A 20798-nucleotide genomic window follows, 5' to 3' on the forward strand; every position below is an offset into this window, starting at 1 on the left:
ATCTTTTTACCAGACCAAAAAAAGTGCTGCGTACTAGGCTTTAGACAGAATCTGCAACAGAGGCTCCAAACGCAGATGTGAGCAAGTGTAGGCAGATATATTATGTATCTGAATTACTGAAAATGTCATACTCCTCGGGTAAAAATACTCCTCAAAAATGTAGTACAACCTCCGATTCTACCGATCCTATTCAACCAGCAAAATTGCAAATGCAGCTCTACAGTATGAGAGTAAAGCCAAAAAATGGGCGAGTAAGGCCTGCCATGTACAGCCAGTCACATTTGTTCTCCCCCTTACAATAGCTGTGAAATAGGGCTAAATAATTTATTCACAAAATGTTTCATGCAGATAACAGAAGGTCGTTATTGTAAAGTGGTTTTCAGATGGTGTAGTAGTACTGCAAATTACATTAGTCCATCAGCTAAATTAACAGGGGTTCCCCGGCCTTTAAAAGTTACATGTAAATGGTTTACATATGGTAAAATTACTCAGTCACGTGCCTCTGATGTTTGTGTCCTGCTTACACGACATCCCATATTCTAAACATGTGGTTATGCCTGCCTCCCTGATGTAAGGCATGTCACACATCAGGTGTCCGTTATCGCCATGCTCCCTGGTTCTCTCCCTCATGACCTCAGGAGCAATTTGTTTCACACACAGGGCAGTAAATAAAGCATAATTAGTGGGCGCTGCAAAAGGGACAGGAATCATAGGAACTGAACTGCAGACCTTTATATTGGTAACCTCACCAACAGCATGCCCTAGCAGCATCAAAACAAAGGTGCATCACAGAGACGGTCAAGACATTGAAATATAATTCTTAGGGCTCATGCACACAAACTGCCCGTTGCCGTATTGCGGACAGCATTTGAGGAACTGCAATACACGAGCACTGCTCAGTTTGGGTCTGTATCCGTGATGCGGAATGCCTTTCACTTCAATGGGTCCGCAAATCCGGAGATGAGGAACGGAATCACAGAACTGAACACTACGGAGTGCTTCCATGGGGTTTTGTTCCGTACTTCTGTTTCACAAAAAGATAGAAATGGCTCTATCTTTTTGTGGAACTGATGAATGCAGACCCATTTAAGTTGCATGGGTCTGGATTCATCCCGGCGGTCGTACGGAGGTTGCCAGTGCACTGGGACCGCAATGCACGGAATGGCCCACCTACAGCCGTGTGAATGAGCCGCTATCCATCTACTTCTGATGTCATCGTCTGGTCAGCATTCCAACATCAGGTCATGTCAATAAAATGAGGGAGGGGCTTACAAAGAAAGTAGGAGGAGCAAGGGTGCATAGAGTGTATTTAACTGCTCATTTCAATATCAATTAAAAGTAATTTCCCCAGAATGAAGCAGATCAGTTTTATTCATTTTTTTGGGGGGGGAGGGAGCAAGGTGATCAAAAACAAATATCACTTTACAGCATTCACCGCACAGGATAAATTATTTTATATTTTAATAGTTCAGACAGACATTCTCGGACGCTGAGATGCTAATTTTATATATATATTATTTTTTGTTATTATTATTGTAAAACTTCTGGGGAACTTAAAATCCTGCCACCCTTGGTCCAAAAGTCAATAATCATCTCTTTCTGCAACTCTGATAAATCACCCCTTAGCCCCCGTTCCTGTCATAGGTAAATGTGTGCAGACAGCCTACAGCACACCTTATATACTCACCACACGTGACTTCATGAGCCATGCGTTGCTGATGTTGAAAATAGGAGCAGTCAGAATAATGGGACTTGACTGTGTGTATATATATATTTACTAATACACACATTACTAATTTACTAATGCAAGTCCATCTAAAAGAAACTGTGCCAAGAAGTGCAGTCATTTGGTGCATTTAGGTTTAAAAACATTTAGGTTTAAAAACATTTCTGCACCTAGCATCAATAGGGGGGCACTGATTGATAGAAAAGAGGCGTGGTCTAAGATGCAACAAAATTGTAAAAATAAACATAGTCAGCAAACCACTAGTGGGTATAGTTAGACAAAAAAAAGGGTCCATCTCTGAACCAGACTGATCATCCAGCTGAAGCCAACCTGTCTTAGTTCACCTCCGCTTTAAGATTTGTAAATATGTGCCAAAAAGTTTTGCATCAAGTAATACAATATATTATATTCTTAAAAGATTTCATGGCTATAACCTGCCACATAAACCTCATGTCGTCAATTCACGCATTCTTCTTTACAAACATTTGCAAAGCAGCTGTTAGAAAGTAATGCCCACAAGCAGCTTGCAATTGGTTAAAAAGACTACTGGGACAGGATCCCAAATAATAAAAGGAAATGAATGATCAGAAATGCCCTTCCTCTGCTGCATACAAAGATACTCAAGAATTCTAGGAAAGCCACTGTTAATCGTTTCCTGCCAACAACGTGAACTCTTGAGTACTTCCCAAGACTTCAAAGATATGCAGACCATTTATAATTACTCAACAAGAATAAATCGCACTACTAATACATATTTCCCTGCCAGGATTTCATGATAATTCAGTGAGAAGACTGAAGAGGATTTTCCTGTCTGCTAACGGAGAACTAGTCTGCAAGATGTGCACTGATTAAGTATGTCCATACCTGCAGAGCTTGCAGAGAATCTGCAATGAACCAATCAGTTACATGAGGATTGGGTGTGTATTGCTAGGAATTTACCACTGACCGGACTAGCCAAGATGACTACACAGTAACCTGACCGTGTCAATCAAGAAGGAGAGGGAGGGGCTGGCACAGGAAGCAGAAGGAGACAGGGTGCACAGAGCAGCCTGGCTCCACCCTTGGTGCACTTAACTGCTCATTTGTACTTTATCTCCAGAATGAAGCAACGCATCACTGAGGGCTCATTCAGACAACCGTATTTATATGTCCCCATCTGTTCAGAAATTTAGCAAAATGGATGAGGATCCATTTATTTCAATGGGGTTGCAAAAAATATGGACAGCACACCATCTGTACTTCTGTTCCGTGGCCCCGCAAAAAGATAGAGCATGTCCTATTCTTCTCCACAATTGTGGACAAAAAGAGGCATTTCTGTCATAGGGCTGGCCAAAACGCACACAAACACATATGGTCGCCTGAATGAGCCCCAAGTGAAAGGTATCATTACATTCAGCTCAGCTAGTCCGACAGGACATTTTGCCTGGTTTAACATGAATTTCCTGGTGACAGGCTCCCTTTAAAGATAAGGCCTGCTGAGAGGGAAAACCACATTCAGGATACAAGTCAAATAATGGTCAGATTCAGGGTTATTCGTATGAAGGCCTACACTGGAAAGTGACCCAAAAACAGCAGGTACAATGTACAGGACAAACGTGTTTCCAGAACAGGTCTTATCGGAGATTGCATTGTGGTACAGTCTGCAAAAACTGTTCAATTTTCAGTTTGTACCGTTACCGCAAGGAGAATAAATCAGCAAACTACCGATTCAAACATATGGTATATGCACCCCCCCCCCCCCCCAAAAAAAAAAAAATATAAAAATATATAACACAGGAGACACCAAAAGACATCAGGTATATTGGCCACCAGAATTGTAAAGTATTCAGTCATTATGTGGCCACATAGTTTGCTCCTTCACTGGTCCACTACTCTAGTAACATTTAACCAGCCCGTCAATGGGCACTCCATGTCCTCCACCAATATCTTTGAGACTGGAAGAACAGAAGGTTGGCGGCACCCACCAATAGCTGTGTGGAAGTCAATGCTAGACAATCAAATAAATTAAGATTACAATTAACAAGTGAAGTAGGTGGTAGTTTACATCAGCCATACTGTACATCTTCTGCAGGGATGTCTCAAAAAGAATAGGGTGCACCTGGGATCGGCTAAACAATGGGGAGCAAATCGCAAATCCCCAATCTAAATAGCAGACCTAAAAGGAAAAAAAGACTAAAAGAAGATTCTGCTGAGGTTTATCTGCTAGCGTCAGTGAGGGGCGTCTACAGCTGTTACACAAATAGTATCTTTTCATTTGAGACTCTCAGATGTTTAAGCCAAGCCCTATGAGCGGCTGCACAAAGGAACACTGTCAGCATACAAATCTAGTCTGCACAATTATAGGGTTTCTTGCGTTTAAGAAAGTTCTCTACAGTCAAATAAAAAAATAATTACTATATACTGGCCTCTTTCTACTGTGCTGTGGTCCAGTCCTCCTCCAGCAGTTTGTTTACAGGATGCAGCAGTGACATGCAGGTATACAACACATGACCACTGCAGCCAATCACTGTCCTCAGACCTTGAAACATATCACTGAGGACAGTGATTGGCCGCAGCGGTCATGTAGCATATACCTACATATCACTGCTGCAGTGGTATGACGTCTGGAACACCTTTGCAGAAAATTATGCAGGAGAAAGAGGGGGTACATTTTTTTTTATTATTATTTTACAGAGTTAGGCTACTTTCACACTAGCGTTCAATCGGATCTGTTCTGAACGGATCCGATCATATTAATGCAGACGGAGGCTCCGTTCAGAACGGATCCGTCTGCATTAAAATGGCAAAAAAAAGCTAAGTGTGAAAATAGCCTCGGACGGATCCGTCCAGACTTTCAATGTAAAGTCAATGGGGGACGGATCCGCTTGAAGATTGAGCCATATTGTGGCATCTTCAAACGGATCCGTCCCCATTGACTTACATTGTAAGTCTGGACGGATCCGCACGCCTCCGCACGGCCAGGCGGACACCCGAACGCTGCAAGCAGCGTTCAGCTGTCCGCCTGTCCGTGCGGAGGCGAGCAGAGCGGAGGCTGAACGCCGCCAGACTGATGCAGTCTGAGCGGATCCGCTCCATTCAGAGTGCATCAGGGCTGGACGGCTGCGTTCGGGTCCGCTCGTGAGCCCCTTCAAACGGAGCTCACGAGCGGACCGACGAACGCTAGTGTGAAAGTAGCCTTAGCTGGCAGAAGACAAATTTATAATAAACATGGACAACCCCTTTACAGTTGTCTTTATGCTCTGCGGGTTAATCATAGGCCCCAAGTCACTCTGTATAAATCAGGTACTGTACATTACCCTCTACAGTGCCCCCCCCCCCTCATATTCAATACACCGTCTCATTATCGGTGGGGGTGCAAGTGGTTGGACCCCACACATCAGGTGGATACAAGATATGTTGCTTTTGTGGCACAACCCTTTTAAAATCCCAGAAAATCCATGTAAGTTAACATATGGTGCCTTTGTATGGTCATGTATGCCATATGTTACATTACGTGTTTTTTTGTTTTTGTTTTTTTAATGAAGGGGAGGCAAATTATGAATGTAGCCTAATAAAAAGTTTTAGCTACCCAACTATCACCATGTATGATATCTAAGCAGACTTTAGGGCAATGTATTTTTGAAGCCCACGGACATAAAGTTCCTGCTTCCTAGTCCCAGATCACTTGAAGGATATCTTTTAGCTACATCTACATTGAAAACTTAAGGGTACTTTCACACTTGCGTTATTCTTATCCGGTATTGAGTTCTGTCCTAGGGGCTCGATACCGGAAAAGAACTGATCAGTTTTATCCTAATGCATTCTGAATGGAGAGAAATCTGTTCAGTATACATCAGGAGGTGTTCTGAAACATTTGTTGGAATTCCAGATCCGGCATAAGGCATCCGGTTTTCCGGTCTGTTCATGTGCAGACCTTTATAAAAAACAAACACACACACACACACACACCATAAATACCGGATCCGTTTTCCGGATGATACGGGAGAGACGATTCCGGTGATTCAATGCATTTGTTAGACGGATCCATCTACAATGCTATCCGTTTGTACACAGATTTCCGGATCCAGATTTCTGGATTCCGGCGACGGAACTGCCTGCCGGATCTTCACAACGTAAGTGTGGAAGTAACCCAAGTCCCAAACTTCTGACATGACAAATCAGAATTTCTTCAAAAGGGAATTGCCCTCTGGTAAAACAGGATACACTGAAGGCTGTCTGGACAGGAACTGAACACTAGATTAGGCCAACACCCTACTGTGTTCTATTCAAATAATGTCTGCAACAATGGCTACAATATATAGTAGTGAGACATAAATATGCCAGGATTCCCGTAAGGATTTTTGTATATTACCCAGATGTCTGCAATAAAAAAAAAAAAAAAAAAAAAAGAAGAAGAAAAGGCTTTAACAATATGATCTTGCAAGCAAAAATACTGTAGCCTAGAACACCAATATGTTAGTAAAAGCCAAAGTCTCACTTTGGCTCGTAGCCATACTTGAGCACATAAATATGAGGAGCAAGTCCATGTATTGTTTTAGTGATGAGCAGCGTGAATGATCTATTATACAGTGAAACCAGCTAATATACAATCTGACCAAACGTGGCTGCCAACTGACGGGTGATGTCACACATAGGGGGTCATTTATTAAAGACTGGCATTTACATGCCGGTCTTAATAAGCTCCTGCGCTTGCAGTGGATCCGCCAATGCTCCCTTGCCAGCTTCTCTATGAGAAACATGCAATAAAACCTGGAGAAAAATCTGCATGTAATATTGTGGATTTTCAGCAGATCCACTGCAAAATTTGCCACCAAAACCCTGGCAGAAAAACCCACCCTGTGTGGATGTACCTGCACCCTTAAAACATAACATTCTGGATTCCTCTAGAGGGAGATTACTGCATACTGTGCCATCACTGAGCTCAATCTACAGTATAAAGTAGCCCCTCCGACTCACTTCATTGAAAACTGTTAAATTAAAGAATAAGCACATAACCGAGAGATAAAGCAAGTCCTTCCTAAGAGAAATAACAGCTGGAAACTGCCCATCACGTATTATGTACAGCACAGAAGCTTCTTTAGGGTCCTGCCCTTACCTGGTGCCTAAAGGATCAGCTCATCCTGGCACGGGTACAGAGTAGTACTGCATTGTATTATAAAGAAAAGCTACTAAACAGCCAATGCAGGTATTTTACCAGTGAAATGCCCATTTTGCGTGCTTGGATCTTACAGTCGATCATACATGCAGTAGACCTGCAGGTTTTAAGTGACAATAGTCCACGATATACATTTGTATGTAGAAAACATAGCAACCTGAGGAACTAGTGTACAGGAAGCTCCCTCTAGTGGCGGCTGCAGAAAACCAGAACAGAGCATGTTACTTTCTGTAAACCATTCAGTCTAGCCATCAGTCCATTGTCAGTCAATTTGAAGTGTAGATGTACAAGTGAAGGTGCTTTCTTTATTTTACATGTTACAGTGTGGACTTTTAATTTGGCGACTAAAAAGAAAAATTTGGCTCCTAGATCTTTAAGGTGCAACAATCGGCCAGATTATCAGGAACAAATGGTCCTGCGAACACTCGTTCCCGACAATCTGCCAGTGTAAAAGTGACGCCGATCACTCAATGAACGAGCAAAATGCTTGTTCATCTGTGATCCTGTCATTCGTACAGGCACCTAAATTATAGTTTCACTATCAGCAATTTTTCCTTAAACTGGGCTCAAAGTAAAAGATGTAACTTGAGCGCTTTAGGCTCCATTCACACGTCCACAATTTCGTTCCGCATTTTGCGGATTCATTCCGTGCATTCCTATGGGGCAGCACGAGCCGCACTTCCGTTCCGTAAAAAATATATATATATATATTATAGAACATGTGCTATTCTTGCAGACAAGAACAGGCATATTCTATTAGTGCTGGAATGCACATTGCCACTTTCTGTGTTTTGCGGATCCGCAAAACACGTTGCGGACTTGTGAATGGAGCCTTAGTGATCTAAGTCTAAGGGCTCATTCAGACGACTGGATTTATGTGGCCGCATCAGTTCTGCAATTTTGCGGAACGGATGCAGACCTATTAATTTTAATGGGGCTGCAAAAGATGTGGATAGCCCCCAAAAAATATATAGCATGTCCTATTCTTGTGCGCAACTGAAGAAAACAATAGGCATTTCTACGCACACGTCTGGTCATCTGTCGTTTGCAGTTCCGCAATTTGCAGACCGCAGATAGTTTCCTGAATGAGCCCTAAAGGTGCATTTAGAGGGGGCAATGTGAAGTATTTACATGCAGCAATTGCCTCCACAGTATGAGGATGAGCAATCGCTTGTCTTCATACTGTGGAGGTGATCGCTGCATTTAAATGCTTGCCTCCCAACAATCAGCTTCACATTGCCCGGTCTAAATGTACCTTTAGACTTAAGATCACTAAAGCGCCCAAGTTATATCTTGGGCCATCTGGGCTATGAGCCCTGTACATGGAAAAAATGCTGATTGTGAAATTAGCCAGCACTGACAGATCTTTCCATGCTTCTTCTGATTGCAGTCTTAGTGCTCGGTGTTCTCATCCTTCCTGTTACTACACAGGGCTCCCACCAATTTCCTCTCCTTCCTACGCTTTCTGCATCTGCATCTGGAAATGAATCCCCCTTGGGAGCCAGATAATGACAAACCAAACAAAACCTATGCCACTTATTAGTGAAAGCTGGATACAGAAAACCCTTTCTCCCAGATACAGTTGTATTAGGGGTCTACAGAAAGAAAATTGTACACTTTTTTTCCCCATGGAATTAGCTTCATTCTGTTCCCAGTATTACTAAATATTAGGGCAATTTGTATAGTTATTCAATGATCTAATAGTCCGCTGCAGGGGGATACTTGGCTTGACACTGTATATTGGCCACTGTGTCTAATCAACAAACTGCTAGGAGAATCAAGAAGAACGTCTGATTAAAACGCATCTTTTGAGGCCCTATTGAAGTGAATGGGTCCGCATCAGAGCTGCAAAAACTGCGACTCGGATGTGGACCAAAACAACGGTCGTGTGCATGAGGCCTTAACATAATGAGTGAGAAAACTGCAGGGGGGCACAGGAGCCATATTTGAAAAAAAGCCAGGCAGGCTGGCAGCATCAGCAGGGGGTTCCCCGCAAGTAAAGGTATTTATCTAGAATATAAAAAATAAAAACACATCGCACGAAAGGTCCTTTTTAAAAATCCAAGTATTTGCATTAGCATTAAATTGACCAGTCCTGTTTCTCATAGTCTGCGCCATTGCTGCTTCACTCATTCTCCATTTTTAAATGAACATGGGTTTATGCAAGAGTCAATGTAGAGAGGTATTTTAGGTGTCTGGTCCACTTAGTCTTGTCTTACAAGAATGATGGGGGCTCTTCAGACATTTGCAGTCTTATGATAAAAGTCATTATACTAATCCACAAACAAGTGCACAGAACATTTCTAGTTGATCTATTTTAATGGCATTTTAAAAGGGTTTCCCAGCTCCATGAATTTTGTGAGGATAGGTCATCACATCAGTAATAACATCTCGGAAAACCCCTTTAAGGCCTCTTGCACAAGACCGTATGTATTTTGCCGCCCGCAAAAAAAAAAAACGGATCCGCAAAAAATACCGATGCCGTCTGTGTGCATTCCATACTTTGCGGAATGGAACATCTGGCCCCTAATAGAACAGTACTATCCTTGTCCGTAATACAGACAATAGGACATGTTCTTTTTTTGGCGGAACGGAAACAGAATGCACACGGAGTACCTTCAGGTTTTTTTTGGGAGAACCCATTGAAAGGAATGGTTCTGTATACGGTCCGCAAAAACCAACACACACACGGAAAGAAAATACTTTTATGTGCAAGAGGCCTAAGGCCCATTTGCACAGGCAACAACCGAACAAATATTTGTTCACAATCATTGTCCAGCAATCGAACAATGAATGATTCACTTTGTCCTTGATCGCACCTTTTAAACTGTCCTCCATGATCAACAGTAAATCCATATCTACCTGTCATTTGTAATATAATTGTAGGAGTGGAAACAAAAGATCAAATATACAAAAAATAAATAAATATTGTTGCAACATTTAAAAAGGGACCAAATCTTCAATACCACACAATCTGATAAATGTTGGAGATGCAAGTCTCTCAAAGGATACATGACCAACATGTGGTGGGATTGCCCCAACATCCAACCCTTTTGCCATCAATATGAAAATAAAAAATAAAAATAAATTAAAAAAAAGTCTCCCACAAAGGCTTAAAGTGTAACAATGGTTTCAGGTGACATTTTAGGCTACTTTCACACTGGCGTTTCTGGGTCCGCTTGAGAGATCCGTTTCAGGGCTCTCACAAGCGTCCCAAAACGGATCAGTTCTGCCCCAATGCATTCTGAATGGATAAGGATCCGTTCAGAATGCATCAGTTTGGCTCTGTTGCGTTTTTTTAGACGGTCACTAAAACGCAGCTTGCAGCGTTTGGGTGACCGTCTGACTATGCGTAGCCAAACAATCCGTCCTGACTTAAAACGGATCCGTCCCCCATTGACTTTAAATGCAAGTCAAGACGGATCTGTTTTGACTTAGACTTTTTTTTTTTTTTTATGAATAATGCAAACGGATCCGTTATGAACGGATACAAGCATTTGCATTATTAGTGCAGATACAAGCACACAGAAACTAGAGGAGATTATGCTCCCCTATATCAATGCATAAGCAGCAAGGAAAACAATATAAAAAAGTACTAAGTGTCGATTTGAAACTAGTAGCTGTGAGACAGTAAAAACACTTACTAATAGCTGTAGTAGTACATCTATGTGGGGGTCTCGCTGCTTTTCTCTTACACAACTCTTCCTCCCCATCCCCTCTCTATAGACTTCTATGGTCAGCTGAAATTCTGTCCCATCCCCTATGTGGGATTGAGTAGTGAATTCTGACTGAGTGAACAGTTTGGGGCCCTGGGGGGAGAGGGGGGGGGGGGGGGGGGGCGCTTTAGTATTTTTCGCCTAAGGCTACTTTCAGGCTACTTTCACACTGGCGTTTTGGCTTTCAGTTTGCGAGATCCGGGCTCTTACAAGCGGTCCAAAACGGATCAGTTTTGCCCTAATGCATTCTGAATGGAGAGGGTGTCTGGAGAGACAGCTGTCGGCTGAATGTGTATCACAATATTTCTGTCAGGCTGTAGTTCTGGCATTTATTCAGGAAACCGAATGATTAGGGCTAGCCTCTGTTCACACCTGTGTTGCAGAACATCCATTGTAGATTCTGTGACATTTAACAGGAAAAATGTAACAGCATGCAGTGCTTTTGTTCCCATCAAAATGATAGCTACCAAAACAGAAACCGACAGACCTCATAAGTCAGTGGGGCCAATCGGCACTGCTGGTGTCAGTGGTGATGGATCCAGCACGGCATTGTCGTTTTTGCTTTGTAATTACAACCTTTTCGGTAGCAATCAGCCTACCAATCAGAGGTCTGTCACTATTCATGTAAGGCCTCATGCACACGACCGTTGTGTGCATCCGTGGCCGTTGTGCCGTTTTCCGTTTTTTTTCGCGGACCCATTGACTTTCAATGGGTCCGTAGAAAAATCGGAAAATGCACCATTTGGCAGCCGCATCCGTGATCCGTGTTTCCTGGCCGTGAAAAAAATATGACCTGTCCTATTTTTTTTCACGGCCAACGGTTCACGGACCCATTCAAGTCAATGGGTCCGTGAAAAAAGACGGATGCACACAAGATTGTCATCTGCGTCCGTGATCCATGTCCGTTTTTTCCTATCATTTCAATGGCAAACTTGACTTAGAAAAATGAAAAAAAAAATAAAAAATCTAAGTCAAGTTTGCCATTGAAATGATAGGAAAAAACGGACACGGATCACAATCTTGTGTGCATCCGTGTTTTTTCACAGACCTATTGACTTGAATGGGTCCGTGAAAAAAAAAAAAATAGGACAGGTCATATTTTTTTCACGGCCAGGAAACACGGATGCGGCTGCCAAACGGTGCATTTTCCGATTTTTTCCACGGACCCATTGAAAGTCAATGGGTCCGCGAAAAAAAAAAAAAAAAAAAAACTGAAAACGGCACAACGGCCACGGATGCACACAACGGTCGTGTGCATAAGGCCTAACTTTTAGGCTACTTTCACACTGGCGTTTCTGGGTCTGCCTGCGAGATCCGTGTCAGGGCTCTCACAAGCGGCCCAAAACGGATCAGTTTAGCCCCAATGCATTCTGAATGGATAAGGATCCGCTCAGAATGCATCAGTTTGCCTCCGTTCAGCCTCTATTCTGCTCTGAAGGCGGACACCAATACGCTGCTTGCAGCATTATGATGCGGAGCCAAACGGATCCATCCTGACTTACAATGTAAGTCAATGTGGACAGATCCGTTTTCACGGACACAATATGGTGCAATTGAAAACAGATCCGCCTCCCATTGACTTTCAGTGCAAGTCAAAATGGATCCGTTTGCAGGAACAAAAAAAAAAAAAAAATGCATGGTAATGCAAACGGATCCGTTCTGAACGGACACAAGCGTTTGCATTATAGGTGCGCATCCGTCTGTGCAGATACCAGACGGATCCGCACCTAACGCAGGTGTGAAAGTAGCCTCAGAAAAACTTGATAACGTAAAAAGAAATGTATAAATACAGTCTTGTATAGGGCCATATTTAGATCAGCGTGTATTATACTCACTTATATGGCACTGACATATTCCACAGCATTATCACTCACGGACCACCGATGGAGCTCAGAATCTGAATTCCCTATCAGTATGTCTTTGTAGTGTAGGAGGAAACCTGAGGAAACCCACGCAAACACAGGGGAACATACAGACTCCATGCAGATGTTGTTCTTGGTTGGATTTGAACCCAGGACCCCAGTGCTAACCACTGAGCCACCGTGTGACTGTAAGGCTAGCGATTCATGATGCACATAGCAGCCAAACACACAGCAATTAGATATGCTTACCCTGGAGATGGTCAGCGGCATGTTGAAGTCTTTGCCACCTTGAAGCCTGAATCCCCATGGAGATGGGCCTACCAATGACACACTGAAGTTGCTCATTGTGCTTTAAGCTTACAAATGGAAGTTCCAAATGCCAGATATGGTCAGCAAACTGCAAAATAAAGAGTGAAAAGATTTTTAAAAACAAAGCACTGAATCCTCTGCCTTGTTCACTACAGTACAAGGCTAATTCCCCATGAAGAAACACACTAGGTGCCCAAGAATATGATTCAGAGACTGTACACGTACAGGATATCTGCATACAGCAAACTCCTATCATTTAATAGGGGTAGGTAGGCAGATATGGACAGCCACTCTGTAAGGCTCAAAGCATCCATGTATGCATTTACATTGTATGAACGTCTAAGCAATCAGATGTTTTCTACAATAATACTAAGATTATACAGAAAAGACCACAGAAGTGTCTGCCAAAGTTCAAATCTGGGGGCATTTATCAGATATCTGTGTTAGTTACCATAACTGTACTATATAGACAGCACAGGGAGCCAAATACCTCTCTCCATTCAGGAGCTGATCAGCTGCAATGGCAGCCTAGGGACTAAGAACTGATCTAGTAAAGAAACATAGAAGGACATAGCAATTTTACCATACACTGCAATATTTTTTATTAAAGGGAACCTGTCACCGGGATTTTGTGTATATAGCTGAGGACATGGCCGCTAGCACAACCACAATACCCAGTCCCCATAGCTCGGTGTGCTTTTATTTAGTAAAAAAAAACGATTTGATACATATGCAAATTAACCTGAGAGGAGTCCTGTCCCTGACTCATCTCACATACAGGACTCATCTCAGGTTAATTTGCATATGTATCAAATCATTTTTTTTACACCATAAAAGCACACAGAGCTATGGGGACTGGATATTGCGGATGTGCTAGCGGCGATCTAGCAACCCATGTCCTCAGCTCTATACACAAAATCCCGGTGACAGGTTCCCTTTAAATACTATGGTATAAGTGATCTAGCAATAGCATGTTCAAGACTTCTAGGGTGATTAAAAACAAAAAGTATTAAAAATATACAAAAAAAAATGAAATAAAAATAATTGCCATAACCATTCACAAAAACGTCTGAATTATTAAAATGCAAAAGAATTTATCCAGCACGGTGAATGGCATGACAGTACAAGATTCAAAATGCTCGGTTGCGTCTCCAAAAATAATTTATAGAAAGTGATCAAAAAGTCATACATAACGCAAAATAGTATGAATAAGAACTACAGCTTGCCCAGCAAAATAGCCCTTAAAGCTCCACAGAATAATTATGTTTTTATAAGTATTAAAATATAATAATTATATAAACTTGATATCTCTAAATCATACCGACCCACAGAATAAAGGAAATGCATCACTTTTAGTGCACAGCGAATGCTGTAAATATGAAACCTGTACAACTGTTGCAGAATAGCATTTTCTTCCCAATTCCACTTAAAGAGGAAGGGTCAACATGAAATACTGTGCAATCTGCAGGCAGCATGTTATAGGGCAGAAAAGCTGAGCAGACTGATCTGTAGCTTTTTGGGAATAGATTCTGTACAAGTCGCAAATTATACATTTAAATCTCTGCTATTCCTGACTTCATTGTATACGAGGAGGTGTTATCAGTCATTGATTGTTTTCTCTGTGTCATATTTTTTATTTGCTAGTTTATTAGAGCTAAGCATGTATACCTGAGTCTGCCAATGATTTTCAAGAGATCTGTAATTACCTAATAACAGCTTTCATTAATGTCCTCTGTCCCTTTTCACTGCTCCCTTTAAAAACCGTTGCTATGGCTTCTCGGTCTTCCCTTTAGTATAAACAGAAGACAGAGGGGCGGTCCTTCACACTGCATGCCTGCATTAGGCTTCAGAGAGAGGTAATCCAATCTGATTGGCTGGCCGGGAGCTGCTGGCTACAGCAAGTGTGTATGGAAAGTGAGGGAAAGCAGTTTTGGCCTCAGAGAACTGGCAAAGGAGCCATCTTGAGAAGGTCCTCATATTGTAAATGTTTAAATAGCTGCAACTAAGGGAAAAACTTAAAGGGGTTCTTCAGTTTGTTTAAACTGATGAGCTATCCTCTGGATAGATCATCAGCATCTGATCGGCATGGGCCCGACACCCGGGACCCCCGTCGATCAGCTTTTTGAGACTGCAGCGGTGCTCCAGCAACTCTGCGGCCTTCTCACTGTTTACCGCTGGCCCAGTGACGTCACGACTAGCATCAACTGGCCTGGGCGGAAGGGCTTGCCGGATCACTCTGCCGCAAGTGTGAAAGTACCCTACCATAGCAATAGACAAGTAAATAATTATAAGAAGAGAAATGAGGACCCTGCTCGCAAGAGCTTACAATTAGAGTTGAGCGAACACCTGGATGTTCGGGTTCGAGAAGTTCGGCCGAACATCCCGGAAATGTTCGGGTTCGGGATCCGAACCCGATCCGAACTTCGTCCCGAACCCGAACCCCATTGAAGTCAATGGGGACCCGAACTTTTCGGCACTAAAACGGCTGTAAAACAGCCCAGGAAAGGGCTAGAGGGCTGCAAAAGGCAGCAACATGTAGGTAAATCCCCTGCAAACAAATGTGGATAGGGAAATTAATTAAAATAAAAATTAAATAAATAAAAATTAACCAAAATCAATTGGAGAGAGGTTCCATAGCAGAGAATCTGGCTTCCCGTCACCCACCACTGGAACAGTCCATTCTCAGATATTTAGGCCCCGGCACCCAGGCAGAGGAGAGAGGTCCCGTAACAGAGAATCTGTCTTCATGTCAGCAGAGAATTAGTCTGCATGTCATAGCAGAGAATGAGGCTTCACGTCAGCCACCACTGCAACAGTCCATTGGCATATATTTAGGCCCAGCACCCAGGCAGAGGAGAGAGGTCCCGTAACAGACAATCTGGCTTCATGTCAGCAGAGAATTAGTCTGCATGTCATAGCAGAGAATCAGGCTTCATGTCAGCCACCACTGCAACAGTCCATTGGCATATATTTAGGCCTAGCACACAGGCAGAGGAGAGGTTCATTCAACTTTGGGTAGCATCGCAATATAATGGTAAAATGAAAATAAAAATAGGATTGAATGAGGAAGTGCCCTGGAGTCCAATAATATATGGTTATGGGGAGGTAGTTAATGTCTAATCTGGACAAGGGACGGACAGGTCCTGTGGGATCCATGCCTGGTTCATTTTTATGAACGTCAGCTTGTCCACATTGGCTGTAGACAGGCGGCTGCGTTTGTCTGTAATGACGCCCCCTGCCGTGCTGAATACACGTTCAGACAAAACGCTGGCTGCCGGGCAGGCCAGCACCTCCAAGGCATAAAAGGCTAGCTCTGGCCACGTGGACAATTTAGAGACCCAGAAGTTGAATGGGGCCGAACCATCAGTCAGTACGTGGAGGGGTGTGCACACGTACTGTTCCACCATGTTAGTGAAATGTTGCCTCCTGCTAACACGTTGCGTATCAGGTGGTGGTGCAGTTAGCTGTGGCGTGTTGACAAAAGTTTTCCACATCTCTGCCATGCTAACCCTGCCCTCAGAGGAGCTGGCCGTGACACAGCTGCCTTGGCGACCTCTTGCTCCTCCTCTGCCTTGGGCTTCCACTTGTTCCCCTGTGACATTTGGGAATGCTCTCAGTAGCGCGTCTACCAACGTGCGCTTGTACTCGCGCATCTTCCTATCACGCTCCAGTGCAGGAAGTAAGGTGGGCACATTGTCTTTGTAGCGTGGATCCAGCAGGGTGGCAACCCAGTAGTCCGCACAGGTTAAAATGTGGGCAACTCTGCTGTCGTTGCGCAGGCACTGCAGCATGTAGTCGCTCATGTGTGCCAGGCTGCCCAGGGGTAAGGACAAGCTGTCCTCTGTGGGAGGCGTATCGTCATCGTCCTGCCTTTCCCCCCAGCCACGCACCAGTGATGGACCCGAGCTGCGTTGGGTGCCACCCCGCTGTGACCATGCTTCATCCTCATCCTCCTCCACCTCCTCCTCGTCCTCCTCGTCCTCCAGTAGTGGGCCCTGGCTGGCCACATTTGTACCTGGCCTCTGCTGTTGCAAAAAACCTCCCTCTGAGTCACTTCGAAGAGACTGGCCTGAAAGTGCTAAAAATGACCCCTCTTCCTCATCCTCCTCCTCCTCCTCCTGGGCCACCTCCTGTTCCATCATCGCCCTAAGTGTTTTCTCAAGGAGACATAGAAGTGGTATTGTAACGCTGATAACGGTGTCATCGCCACTGGCCATGTTGGTGGAGTACTCGAAACAGCGCAACAGGGCACACAGGTCTCGCATGGAGGCCCAGTCATTGGTGGTGAAGTGGTGCTGTTCTGTAGTGCGACTGACCCGTGCGTGCTGCAGCTGAAACTCCACTATGGCCTGCTGCTGCTCGCACAGTCTGTCCAGCATGTGCAAGGTGGAGTTCCACCTGGTGGGCACGTCGCATATGAGGCGGTGAGCGGGAAGGCCGAAGTTACGCTGTAGCGCAGACAGGCGAGCAGCGGCAGGATGTGAACGCCGGAAGCGCGAACAGACGGCCCGCACTTTATGCAGCAGCTCTGACATGTCGGGGTAGTTGTGAATGAACTTCTGCACCACCAAATTCAGCACATGCGCCAAGCAAGGGATGTGCGTCAAATTGGCTAGTCCCAGAGCTGCAACGAGATTTCGCCCATTATCACACACCACCAGGCCGGGCTTGAGGCTCACCGGCAGCAACCACTCGTCGGTCTGTTGTTCAATACCCCGCCACAACTCCTGTGCGGTGTGGGGCCTGTCCCCCAAACATATGAGTTTCAGAATGGCCTGCTGACGTTTACCCCGGGCTGTGCTGAAGTTGGTGGTGAAGGTGTGTGGCTGACTGGATGAGCAGGTGGAAGAAGAGGAGGAGGAAGCCGAGAAGGAGGAGGTGGCAACAGGAGGCAAAGAATGTTGCCCTGCGATCCTTGGCGGCGGCAGGACGTGCGCCAAACAGCTCTCCGCCTGGGGCCCAGCTGCCACTACATTTACCCAGTGTGCAGTTAGGGAGATATAGCGTCCCTGGCCGTGCTTACTGGTCCACGTATCTGTGGTTAGGTGGACCTTGCTACAGATGGCGTTGCGCAGTGCACACTTGATTTTATCGGATACTTGGTTGTGCAGGGAAGGCACGGCTCTCTTGGAGAAGTAGTGCCGGCTGGGAACAACATACTGTGGGACAGCAAGCGACATGAGCTGTTTGAAGCTGTCTGTGTCCACCAGCCTAAATGACAGCATTTCATAGGCCAGTAGTTTAGAAATGCTGGCATTCAGGGCCAGGGATCGAGGGTGGCTAGGTGGGAATTTACGCTTTCTATCAAATGTTTGTGAGATGGAGAGCTGAACGCTGGCGTGTGACATGGTTGAGACGCTTGGTGACGGAGGTGGTGGTGGTGGTGTTGGTGGTACATCCCCTGTTTGCTGGGCGGCAGGTGCCAACGTTCCTCCAGAGGCGGAGGAAGAGGCCGAGGCGGCAGCAGCAGAATAGGCCGAGGCGGCAGCAGCAGAAGAGGTAGCAGGGGGAGCCTGAGTGACTTCCTTGGTTTTAAGGTGTTTACTCCACTGCAGTTCATGCTTTGCATGCAGGTGCCTGGTCATGCAGGTTGTGCTCAGGTTCAGAACGTTAATGCCTCGCTTCAGGCTCTGATGGCACAGCGTGCAAACCACTCGGGTCTTGTCGTCAGCACATTGTTTGAAGAAGTGCCATGCCAGGGAACTCCTTGAAGCTGCCTTTGGGGTGCTCGGTCCCAGATGGCGGCGGTCAGTAGCAGGCGGAGTCTCTTGGCGGCGGGTGTTCTGCTTTTGCCCACTGCTCCCTCTTTTGCTACGCTGTTGGCTCGGTCTCACCACTGCCTCTTCCTCCGAACTGTGAAAGTCAGTGGCACGACCTTCATTCCATGTGGGGTCTAGGACCTCATCGTCCCCTGCATCGTCTTCCACCCAGTCTTGATCCCTGACCTCCTGTTCAGTCTGCACACTGCAGAAAGACGCAGCAGTTGGCACCTGTGTTTCGTCATCATCAGAGACATGCTGAGGTGGTATTCCCATGTCCTCATCATCAGGAAACATAAGTGGTTGTGCGTCAGTGCATTCTATGTCTTTCACCGCTGGGGAAGGGCTAGGTGGATGCCCTTGGGAAACCCTGCCAGCGGAGTCTTCAAACAGCATAAGAGACTGCTGCATAACTTGAGGCTGAGACAGTTTCCCTGGTATGCATGGGGGTGATGTGACAGACTGATGGGGTTGGTTTTCAGGCGCCATCTGTGCGCTTTCTGCAGAAGACTGGGTGGGAGATAATGTGAACGTGCTGGATCCACTGTCGGCCACCCAATTGACTAATGCCTGTACCTGCTCAGGCCTTACCATCCTTAGAACGGCATTGGGCCCCACCATATATCGCTGTAAATTCTGGCGGCTACTGGGACCTGAGGTAGTTGGTACACTAGGACGTGTGGATGTGGCAGAACGGCCACGTCCTCTCCCAGCACCAGAGGGTCCACTAACACCACCACGACCATGTCCACGTCCGCGTCCCTTACTAGATGTTTTTCTCATTGTTATGGTTCACCACAACAACAAATATATTATTTGGCCCAATGTATTGTATTCAAATTCAGCGGGATATAAATTTGAGGCCTAGTATTTAGGCGCTGGGTGACCGGTATGGATTTAGTGACAGAATTAGACTTGGAAATGCACAGAAGCGTGTGTGTGAAGTTATTCTGAATGACCCAATGTGCACCTTGAATATTATATACCCTTTTTGGGATAGATTTCAAATAGCTCTGATATAGCAGGAACCACTAAATTATGAAATTGCTAAATTGGGAATTGTACTTCAACCCAGAACAAAAAATGTGCTTTGACGGGCACTAAATAACTTTCCCAGCTACAACAGTACAGCGGTAACGAGAGATTTAGAGGGATTTAAATTTGAGGCCTAGTATTTAGGCGCTGGGTCACCGGTATGGATTTAGTGACAGAATTAGACTTGGAAATGCACAGAAGCGTGTGTGTGAAGTTATTCTGAATGACCCTATGTGCACCTTCAATATTATATACCCTTTTTGGGATAGATTTCAAATAGCTCTGATATAGCAGGAACCACTAAATTATGAAATTGCTAAATTGGGAATTGTACTTCAACCCAGAACAAAAAATGTGCTTTGACGGACACTAAATATCTTGCCCAGCAACAACAGTACAGCGGTGGGTAACGAGAGATTTAGAGGGATTTAAATTTGAGGCCTAGTATTTAGGCGCTGGGTGACAGGTATGGGTTTAGTGACAGAATTAGACTTGGAAATACACAGTAGCGGGTGTGTGTGAAGTTATTCTGAATGACCCAATGTGCACCTTCAATATTATATACCCTTTTTGGGATAGATTTCAAATAGCTCTGATATAGCAGGAACCACTAAATTATGAAATTGCTAAATTGGGAATTGTATTTCAACCCAGAACAAGAAATGTGCTTGAACGGACACTAAATAACTCGCCCAGCTACAGCACTAGGGACAGATTTAGCTGGATATAAATTTGAGGCCTAGTATTTAGGCGCTGGGTGACCGGTATGGATTTAGTGACAGAATTAGACTGGGATATGGCCAAAAAATGAACAGACTATTGCTGGTTAAATGCACTTGGTGTGACAGCTTCACCCTGATGTAGGCTTTAGCCAAAAAACAACCACACCATTGAGGGTTAAATGCACTTGGTGACAGGCGCAGCTTGCCCCTGATTTTGTATATGGCCAAAAAATGAACAGACTATTGCTGGTTAAATGCACTTGGTGTGACAGCTTCACCCTGATGTAGGCTTTAGCCAAAAAACAACCACACCATTGAGGGTTAAATGCACTTGGTCGCAGCTTGTGCTGGCGCACCACAAGACACAAAATGGCCGCCGATCACCCCAGAAAAATGAGACTGACAAACGGTCTGTGCAGCCTAAAAACAGTGAGCAATTGAGGATCAGCAGCTCAATGATCCACAGCTGCAGATCGATCAGTTAATCAAGTCCTTTGGAGGAGTTAATCTGCCT

General features: G+C 44.7%; 1 protein-coding gene across 6 annotated transcripts in view; it reads right to left on the reverse strand.

The window, feature by feature from the left end:
* PDLIM5 (PDZ and LIM domain 5) overlaps positions 1-20798 on the reverse strand; it is a 200992-nt gene that overhangs the window by 169211 nt on the left and 10983 nt on the right. For all 6 annotated transcript variants that reach the window (XR_006391013.1, XM_044302657.1, XM_044302664.1 and 3 more), the window contains exon 2: positions 12709-12856. Coding sequence is in view for 5 of the 6 variants with exons in the window: in XM_044302657.1 (XP_044158592.1) it covers positions 12709-12804 (96 nt within the window). In the remaining variant the exon portion in view is untranslated. The remainder of the gene's footprint in view (positions 1-12708; positions 12857-20798) is intronic.

The sequence above is a fragment of the Bufo gargarizans genome, chromosome 1, assembly GCF_014858855.1.
Source record: "Bufo gargarizans isolate SCDJY-AF-19 chromosome 1, ASM1485885v1, whole genome shotgun sequence".
NCBI classification, from domain to species: Eukaryota; Metazoa; Chordata; class Amphibia; order Anura; family Bufonidae; genus Bufo; species Bufo gargarizans.